The sequence below is a fragment of the Bidens hawaiensis genome, unplaced genomic scaffold (genome assembly GCF_021521415.1).
Source record: "Bidens hawaiensis isolate Kalapana, Puna unplaced genomic scaffold, B.hawaiensis_p1.1 tig00035079_1, whole genome shotgun sequence".
Lineage (NCBI taxonomy): Eukaryota > Viridiplantae > Streptophyta > Magnoliopsida > Asterales > Asteraceae > Bidens > Bidens hawaiensis.
The window spans coordinates 182904-193626 of NW_027496104.1; the positions used below are offsets into that span (position 1 = coordinate 182904).

At 35.4% G+C, this 10723-nt stretch overlaps 2 protein-coding genes across 2 annotated transcripts; both read left to right on the forward strand.

The window, feature by feature from the left end:
- Positions 1-388: 388 nt before the first annotated feature.
- Positions 389-982, forward strand: LOC143587015 (histone H2A.1-like). The gene is made up of 2 exons (XM_077068421.1): positions 389-607; positions 654-982. Exons 1-2 carry the CDS (start codon positions 401-403, stop codon positions 885-887), a joined length of 441 nt encoding a protein of 146 aa, XP_076924536.1. The 5' UTR covers positions 389-400; the 3' UTR covers positions 888-982.
- A 2146-nt stretch (positions 983-3128) lies between these two features.
- On the forward strand, positions 3129-4902 carry LOC143587019 (putative Peroxidase 48). The gene is made up of 4 exons (XM_077068423.1): positions 3129-3341; positions 3883-4071; positions 4150-4312; positions 4409-4902. Exons 1-4 carry the CDS (start codon positions 3129-3131, stop codon positions 4900-4902), a joined length of 1059 nt encoding a protein of 352 aa, XP_076924538.1.
- Positions 4903-10723: the final 5821 nt, after the last annotated feature.

Consider the following 10723-nt stretch of genomic DNA (forward strand, 5'->3'; position numbering starts at 1 on the left):
AACCGTCACACATCTTTACTATTAAACCAAGTTATTGATCGTTTATTTTAATGTCATACAGAAATATTTAAATCTTATCCCCAGTTATTAATTATTATATTTTTCAATTTGTTTCCAGTTGACTAAAAGTTGACACGCAAATCCAGTTGAAAAACCATCTTAATCCCGGATCGCGAACCTGCAAGATCTTCAACCGTCCGATTAAAACCCCAAATCGCCACTAACACATCCACGGCCAGCCAAAAAGGTCTGAACCCCGGATCGCCAGCGTGGCACACTCTCACCGTCAGATCATCCAAACCTCCACACCAAATTGCCCTATAAATACCACCACTCATCTAGTCCACTCTCATCACCAAATTTTCAAACAAAACCCATCATTTTCAAAGTCACCAGATCAATGGAGTCAGGCAAATCAACCAAGGCCGCCGGTGGACGCAAAGGCGCCGGCGAGAGGAAGAAGGCCATCACCAAGTCCGTCAAGGCCGGACTCCAGTTCCCTGTTGGAAGAATCACTAGGTTCTTGAAAAAAGGCCGATACGCCCAACGTACCGGGTCCGGTGCCCCGATATACCTTGCGGCGGTTCTCGAGTACCTTGCTGCTGAGGTATGTTGTCTTGGTTTTGTTTTAATCCCGTGACAATTAATATTAGGTCTTGGAATTGGCGGGAAATGCTGCACGGGATAATAAGAAGACGAGGATTAACCCGAGGCACGTGCAATTGGCGGTGAGGAACGATGAGGAGTTGGGGAAGTTGTTGGCCGGTGTGACGATTGCGAATGGAGGCGTGTTGCCCAATATTAACCCGGTGCTGTTGCTGAAGAAGGGTTCGTCTGCCGAGGCTGAGAAGACTCCTAAGGCTTCCAAGTCGCCCAAGAAGGCTTAAATGGTGGTGGTTTAGCTTGTTATGTTTAAGTGAAAGTAAAAGTAAAAGTAAACACATCTTTTTCTTTGGGTTTGTGGTAGTTGGGTTAGGCTTTTGGTATTGTAACTATTTGATGGTTATGAAATGATAAATGGTTATTTTGTTATCAAATTTGTTATGTAATTCACCACGTTTAACATCAAAGATGCCAAAATCAAAATATAAAAAAGCTGTGTAATAATAATACTATATGCAAATTTGCCATACGTTAAATCCAATAATCCTTAATTTGTGTAAATTGGTGGAGGAATGAAGTAAGATTGTTTGTTGGATGACTAATTTTGTTGGATGATTAATTAATATTACATTTTTATATGTAACTTTAGGTTTATACACACAAACATATTTTGGTTGAAATCTCGTTCGAAACCGCTGGTTTCTGCTGGAATATCGCCAGAAACCACCAATTTTTGTTGATATTTCGTCGAAAACTGTTAATTTTGATCAAAATCTGGTCGAAGTCGTCGATTTTGGCCGGATTTGATCATTGACTGATTAATTGGCCGACTAGCCCAAAATTAATCAGTGAAGTGGGGACTAGCAATTAAATGGTGCACGGTCGAGATTTTTGCAACATTGCGCATAGCCTTATACGGGCCGTATAGACAAAAGATGGTGCTCAAAGATCCATAATGGTGTATGAAGATTCTACGCTTTATAGAAAAACCTCTAGAAGAAAGATTATTATAATTTCAATAGTTGCCCTCACTATCATATACGAACATTTATTTATAGGTTATACTATTAGATTTTACGTTAACCTTAGTCAAACTATCCGATATATTAAGTAAAGACGTGAATGATAAAGACCATAACTGAAAATTAATTTCGATCGATATTCAAGCCTTTGTTTTGACTAGCTATTAAAAAAATAATTCAAATCAAAACAATATTATTAAGATATGCTATGTTGATTATTATTTTATCTATATACGGAGTATATGTTTTTTTTTGAGTTTTTAGCACGTTCTTTCACCTTTCAAATTTAAACCAAACACGAGTCGATAATCTAATTAGCATCCTCCTTATCATTAACGGCATCATTGAAATTCACATTTATTTAAATTATTTACAAGCATGTGCCATAGCTCAAAGCAATTTGAAATAGGACAAAGCCACTGAAACTTGCATGTTTGACATTATCGGGCATAATTAAATAAATACAAAAAAATCACGTCGGGTTTAACTCTGATAAACTAGTATATTTTATAAGCTAATTACGTCCGGTAAAACGGTATATCACGAAATCCCATGCATGTGGAAATTTTCAAAGTAATTCCTATACCTGATTAGCCTACATATACCCGTCCTAGATATTTTGAGTATTCCCATTAGGTTCGTGTTTATTTATCATCCCTAATCGCGTGACTGTATCTCGTTAAAACAAACATGATAAAAATAACGACATTATATCAATAGAATAATAATCATTTTATGCACTGTTCATCAAGTTTCTATTATGTCAGGAATATAATCGACAATTATATTAACGCTTTAAGAATTTTAAAATTTCGTTACATTCCTAATTGGTTATGAGATATCTACCAAACTTCTATCATTAAATTTGAATTAAGATTTTGACATGAATGCTTAAATCTTTGTAGTGCTAAGCAAAAAAAGGTATTATTATGACCGACACAATGTCAATGTAACATACACTATAGGTTAATTTTACCCAATAATAAGTATGACTTAAATTTAGGACAAAGACAAACTCCCTTAAACGCTATATAGGTTAGTTTGATTACATATTGAGTTATTTCGCAGTGACTTATAATTGTAACAATTATATAACTATCATAAAAGCACCAAGGGTGTAAACGAGTCAAGTCTTGGCTTGAGCCGGACTATGTAGTGTGAAATCAGTACATAGTAGTCCGTAAGAGGTAAAACTTAGAAATACCCAAGGAGTATCTCATAGACTCATGCTAGTTATAGATGGCAAAAATAAAAGAAGCAGAGTCAATGTTAAATTACAGAAGTACCCATGGGATAGAGAAATGATTGCATTTGTGGTGCAAAGAAGCTGGGGGTATTACAGTAATTTGACGGTGAAAACAAATTCTGTTGGAATCCATCCATAAACACACAGTGCACCCAACTTGTTCATCTTCTCTGTTACTCTCCCGCTCATTTTGTCGACTGCACCAGTCACTTCATCTTCATCGTAACCCTAGCTAGGGTTTGCCTGTTACAGCAGCCATGAAACACGATCTTCTTCTTGTAATCGGATACTGTTTTCTTATGACGTCTTCCATTGCTTCGTCCGATTCAACGCTCGAGTACGACTATTACAGAGACTCATGTCCTCATGCGCCACAAATCATCCGATCAACTCTTCGCCGGATCTACCACCGGAATTCCACCGTCGTTCCGGCAATCCTTCGCTTAGTTTTTCACGATTGTTTTATTCAGGTATATATGCTTCCTTCCATTAATTAGCGTCTTTAATTTGACGTCAATAGGAATTTGTTCCTGTAATTGATTGAGTATTTAGTTGTTGATAGACAGAGTAATTTGTACTGTTATTGTATGTTAATATATCATATTCTGTTCATTCTACTGGCTCAAAATTGGCAAAGCATAAGGAAATTGCTGTATATAGTTGCTCTCTTGAGGCAGAGGAGGAGGTATAATTAATATGTGTTTCTATATCTATAAACTATACTGTACAAATATATGCACTTACATTCATTCTGTTTTAACATAAATGTGCTCCATAAAGTATAAACTAATAATAATATACAATTTTAATTAAATGAACTTATATGAAGAATATGTTCATATAAGAATTTTAATAGGTGTCATATAGTGTTAGAATTTTAAGTATTAAGAATTCATTTTGAACATTCATTAAAAATACATTAACAAAATTTGTGCCATACACACATATGTTGACAAAAAGCTAGTATTTTAAGACTTCAGCTATTACTGAGTTTCAAAATGCATGGTATAGGGATGTGATGCATCGGTGCTTTTGGATCGTACTGTCTTTATGGGGAGTGAGAAAGACACTCTACCGAATCAGTCTTTGAGAGGATTTGATCACATTGACGTCATGAAGACCGAATTGGAAAATGCTTGCCCCGGTGTGGTTTCGTGTGCTGATCTTCTTGTGGTTGCTGCTCGCGAGAGTGTCGTTTTGGTATAAGTTTTATTCTCGTTTCTTCGGTATTTGAGAGTACATAACTTTAAAGTAATAATGTATTGATATTGTTTATAGGCTGGTGGACCATTTTACCCTGTACATACGGGTAGGAAAGACAGTGATCACTCTTACCCTGAGATTTCATACGAGCTTCCTAGCCCCTTAGATGATCATTCTACAACTGTCGCTAGATTTGCTTCAAGAGGCTTTAGTCAAAAAGAAACAGTCACTCTTTTAGGTATGGAACTATGAATCAGTCATATTTGTATGCTTAGTGTTTCTTTCAAGTTGTTCTTAAGTTATCTTGAATGATTCACAACTTGATTATCTGCAGGTGCTCACAGTACTGGAATGATTCACTGCAAGTTCTTTGAAAGACGGCTTTACAAATTTGGCGGGACCGATCAGCCCGACCCATCATTGGATCCTGAATTTGCAGAACTCTTAAGATCTGTATGCAACAACACTCAAGCAGAAAGTCAATCTGAGTCTTCATCACCATCACCATCTGCATCTCCAGCACCATCACCATCAACAAAAAGTGATCAAGAAAGATCTATGAAGATGGACTATGAAGGGACGGGATCAGGTTTTGGGACTCTTTATTACCGCGGGCTTTTGCAGGGTAAGGGGATCTTGTTTGTGGATCAGCAGTTACTAGCTGGTGAAGAAACTGCAAATTGGGTTAGACAATATGCATCAGATGTTTCTATGTTTTATAGAGATTTTGCCCAGGTCATGATGAAGCTTTCTAGTATCCAAGTGCTGACTGGACAAAGTGGTGAGGTGAGAACTAACTGCAGAGAAGTGAGTTCGTCTTTGTGGTAGGCTGCATTGCTTCTTGATCTGGTATGGTATGATGTTTCAATTTGCTTATAGCATTGTTTGTTACTCGAATCTCATTTTTATGGATTTGTCAACTAAGAAAACAACAAATTTTGTTATTAGAAATAAAATAAAAGAGCCCGAGTCATAGCATACGGGTTGGGCCGACTCACAAGCTTTATCTTCATCCTTTGAATTGAGAAAATATCTAAAATGTGTGATTAGACTATCAACAATTGGCAGAAAGAACCTTAGAGAGTCACTTATATATTTATTTTGTTACGTTTGGAATATATCCATAACCGTTAAAAGTTTTGTATCAACTACGGTTTTAGATAATATGCTTCATTGACATATAAAATCAACAACAAATAGTGCATAAAATATGAGAATAACACAAACATATTGGACGACCCTTGGCCCGATGTAGAAGAGCGACAGTCCGTAAGTTAGATATGATCTAATATATGTCTGTGTACTGTGCATCTAGTGTAAACTATCAATGTAACATGCGAAAATGTGCAAGAGTTGGTAGATATGAAAAAGAAAGAGTTATACATATCTCACTCATACAATATCAAATTCAATTTTACACAATTCAAAAAATATAAAAAAGACTTTTGTTTCTTATTATGTTTTCTGCAAATATGCTTTATTCTATGCTTCAATTGGACAAAGTTAAGAGATAAACTTGGTAAAAGGTGGAAAACCTACTTTAAAAAGATGAGACCTTACAGTTAAAAGAATAAAAATTGGAATATTCGATAAGAAAAGGACTAAAGTGTCACTTGTATGGAATTTAAACCTTTAATTAAGTTTTAACAAATTTGATAATGTCGCCATTTTCGTTGCCAACCAAGAATTTTGAACACATGTTATGAAACAAGAACATGTATTCGTTTATAACATCTTGTTTCAGCCACAATTTAGGGGCAGTGCTTTTGCTCGATCCCATTCCAAAATTTATCTCCATCCCAAAATTCCTTTCCGTCTTTCTTTAGTTCTTTGTTCTTTCTATATTTCGTGACAGCCATGCTGATCAGGGAGCTTTTTCTATAGGGCCGAATCACTAGAGGGCGGTGTTCGCGTCGGGGCCAAATCCATCCAATCCCATCCCGTTACCACTCTGTCATCCCTAGGAAAAACAGTGAATAGTCAATAAAAAAAGCCAAAACGGTAAAGAAAGTCAAAACAACTTAAGTTAAATTCAAATAAGAAAAATATTTAAGTTTAAAATTTAAAATTTGTTAATTGTTAAGAATGTATAATTTCGAATTTAACTTTCTGCACAAAACATTGTTTATGTTGTAAAACAAAGCTTTGTGGCTTAATTAAAAACTAACTATTTTCTTTATAAGTTACGATTGATAAATTTTAGTAAATAAAATTCCAAATAGTTTTCACACATAAAAACATCTGCAAATAACTTTCTAAATTTTATATGAATAATAAACTCAATGAGTCGGTGGTAGAGTGGTAAGTAAAAGACATGATGTTTTAAGTGATCCATATTCGAATAATGCCCCCCCACCATTTAGTTTCGTCGGCACCTTGTGATGACAGGAAACTAGGTGAATAGGTGGCGGTCGCTAGTTCGATCATTGAATTGAGCGGGTTTTACCGGTTGTTAGCCTCAGGTGAGGGTTTTTCCTGGTTCGGAGGTGAGTGTATCCCTCACCACGTCACGTGGTGCCAATGCCATCACCTAATGCCAACGCCCGTGAACATTTGCCTGAAGGCACGACAATACGGTGAGATAAACCATGTTCAGTTCAAATATTAAACTAGTGAATGCCACATACTCGCCTATTCTCCTATAATCACCTAATGCCGTCGAAACTAAATGATAAAGGCAGAATTCGAACTTAAGTCACATGAAACATCAACTATATTCCTTACCAATCACCACAACTCATTAGCATATTTTGAGGTTATTACTTCCGTTTGGTACAAAGAATACACATTAACCAAAATTGAAAATATTTCCACCACTAACAGTGTTTGGAACATGGCACGAATAAGTTTGGTGCCTTTAATCATTGAACCATGTGCATATTATTGAGGACTTGAGGTGGTTGCTATGGTCACATGCTCTAGTATTTCAGCACCGTTGAAACCGGTATTCAAATCCGGATTGTGGGCCTTGAATTTAAAAGGGTACTTATCCGGACAGTCAAATGAGAGATTGGGAGTAGGACAAACGGGTCTAAGACCATTTGTAATGGGTGTTTTCGTACTTACAAAATATTTTAAAACGCACGGAAACACTGTCCACAGGACCTTTTGGGTGTTTTTTGGGATCAAACGTTGTGTACACAACGATGGTTGGGATACTTTGCCTTCACATGTGTTATTTTTATTTATATTAAAAAATTAATAATTGTGCAATATTTGAAAGGAGGTTAAAAGACTTTTTACCACTACAATACTTTTACTAAGCATGAATGGAACGCTACTTGTCACAAAACACCAGTGATAAAGCTCTTTCACAGTTTCACTACACATGGTCGAAATTGACAACAATAAATAATGCTAAATGTACTTCAAAGAGCTGTATTCTTTTAATTTATGAGGTAATTCTCAAAATAGTCCTTAAGATGAAAGATAAATCATAAATAGTTCAAAACCTTTTCAGTTATCAAAATAGTCCATGTAAATCTATCTTCAACGTGAAATTGGTGTTCGTGACGTGAGATTTTGTTAACCAGTCACAAATTGACACGTGTAAAGGCCACGATAAAGTTACAACGCAATATGTCTGGGCCGATAGTTTTATAGCCAAAATCATCTTCTGAAAAACCATGGTTTTCGAGTGAAAGTTATCCGCCACGTGAGGTTTTAAAAGTCACCAGTTTCCGCGGTATTTTGAAATTCATCTCCTCCGACGCATTTCAGGTGAATTTCGTCTTTTTTTGCATAAAAAGAAGAGTTGTTAGAAAGGATAGATTTTGTTACAAAGTACTTAAATTCGATGGTTTTTTGATGAAAGTTATCTGTTTTTGCATAAAAAGAATAGTTGTCAGAAAAAGATTAATTTTGATATGAAACTCATGTGTTTTTTTTGCATTGAAATAAGAGTTATAAGATCCGATGAGTTTTGATATGAACTCATCTTTTTCGATGGTTTTAATGTGAAACTTATCCTTTTCGTGAGAATTGGGCCCATGTTGTAAGATCCGATGACTTTTGTTACAAATATATTGAACCCGATGGTTTTTTGAATAAAAACATCTTTTCCGGCATGATTGGGCCCACGTTGTCGAATCCGATGAATTTTATTTGAAAAATATTGGATCCGATGGCTTTTAATTTAAATCTATGGTCAGTGGTGTGTTTCGTATATAAGTCATCTATGTCGATAAGTTTTATGAGAAACTAGTTTGGATGACCCAGGTTACAATGTATTTGTACTATACGAGGAAATTTTTCATAAAATTGTTGTCAAAGACAGATTTGACCAGAAATTGTATGTATCCTTTAAAATTAGTTATACAAATAATAATTCAATTGTATCCCTTCATCTTCGTTTACCATTGTTGAGTTGTATGTGTTGATTTCATGGAATTTGATAATGTTGTAGTTTGTTATGTTGGTAATTGGAACGACGTTAACGGAAGTTTTGAGTACGTTCCAAAAAATTGTAAACGGGGTGGGTTAGGTCTGTTGTCAAACGTTACCTATACTGAGCTGATAGATATAATTCAAGATCAGTTTAAGGTATGTCATATATCCCGACTATCGTACAAGTTCTCAGCGTACGTGTATCCTGTTGATATAGTAGACGATTATGTTGCCATCATAAAACGAACCGACGAACCCAGAACCCATATCAACAACTTCAATCCTATCACCTCTCTTAAATTTCATTGTTTTACAAAAAAGTTTTGTTGAAGTGGGAGAACATATAAGGAAAAGATAATATAACAATGTTAAAATACACATTTTAGGATTTATAAAACTTTAATGAAAATCAACTGAGGAGATAAAATTCAGAGGTAAAGTATCGTTTTTTTTAAAACTTTTTTGTAAATTTATCATTTTTTTAACTTTATTGTAAACTATTGGACAAGACTAAGTTCATTGCAAAAGTATCGTTTTTTCCAACTTTTTTGAAAATACACGTAGGAGACGAAAATTCACCCGAAATGCGTCCGAGAAGATGAATTTCAAAAAAACGCGAATTTCATATTTTTTGAAACCTCACGTGGCGGATAACTTTCACTCGAAAACCATGATTTTTCAGAAGATGATTTTGGATATAAAACTATCGGCCCAGACATATTTCGTTGTAACTTTATCGTGGCCTTTACACGTGTCAATCTGTGGCTGGTTAACAAAATCTCACGTCACGAATACCAATTTCACTTTGAAGATAGATTTGCATGGACTATTTTGGGAACTGAAAAAGTTTTGAACTATTTATGATTTCTCCCTCATCTTGAGGACTATTTTGGGAATTATTAGAAAGAAAGAGAAAATTCCTAAAATAACCATTTTTAGAAGAGATATTCTCAAAATAGCCCCCTTTAGGAGAGAGATTCCCAAAACAGCCATTCAAATCCATCTTCCACGTGACAGTGGAAAATTCCCTGTGAGATTTCAACAACCAATCATAAATTGACACCTTTCAATGCTCCCACCTGCCACGTGAATTTTCAGTTCAAACCCGTCTTACACGTTGTATTTCGCATGAAAACTTACCTGTTGAAAACAATCTTTAACGTGATGTTTTAAACGGTTTCTATCTTCCACGTCGGTTTTTAAAAAAGTTATTTTTTGAGTTTTGTTAGGGCATGAATTTTATGCTGAGGATCCTTAATCCTTAACTATCTTATGTATAGATTATCCTTGAGATATGTATCGGGTTATAAAGGATCAACGATCCTCGGTATTATTTGTTTACTAATAATTGCGTTTAGTATGGTGATGTGTTAGACAGGTATAACAACATTAAGATCCAGTCTACTGTATATTCCACTACAAGACACTTGCAATTCATGGTCAAGGTTGAAGACTAAGCTAAAGACAAGATATGTTATTCCTGAAGACGTGCTTGAATCAATTATCCTCATAGAGTATTCTTTAACTGGAATATGGATCTAGAATCCTTATTCAACATAGCTATTGATGAACGATTTCGTATAAAGATTGATGTTTAAATAACCTCAACGGCTCCTAGACCTAGTCTACCGCTTATTTCGTCATTAAACGTCTGCTAGCACGTGGTCAAATAGCACGATGGAAGAGAGTGGAAGATTAGAGAGATTATAGGGAATAGTTGTTAGTTAGTTGTATGTATTATTCTTTATATACGGAGTTGAGATCAACATTAGAACACACACAAACACACGTAGTCTAGCTGCTAAGATATTTTGTACTCACACATATAGCATTGGTTGATCAACAACTCCACAACACTTGTAACCTTCTTTTGATCATTAATAAACTTGACGGTGATAGTTTTCACCGTCCGAGGGTTTTTGTGCCGGAGAATATTATAATCACATACCATCCGACCAAAGATTACCTTGTTAATCCTTGACCGAAGCAATTCGACCAAAGATTACCTTGCTAGTTTTTGACTGAAGTAAGATTATCATAATCAAGGGTTTTTTCCCTCGTGATCAAATCATTGTGTTCACCAAGATTTCGATTATACATTCGCTTTTATCGTGTTAGCACTATACCTCACTTGACAGATTTGGATACATTATCCTTAGCTGATTTTTATCCAAAACAATTTGGCGCCCACCGTGGGGCAATTGGTGCTATAATCCATATTACTCCTTTCAATTTTCGATTTTTTCATACCCATATCACTGTC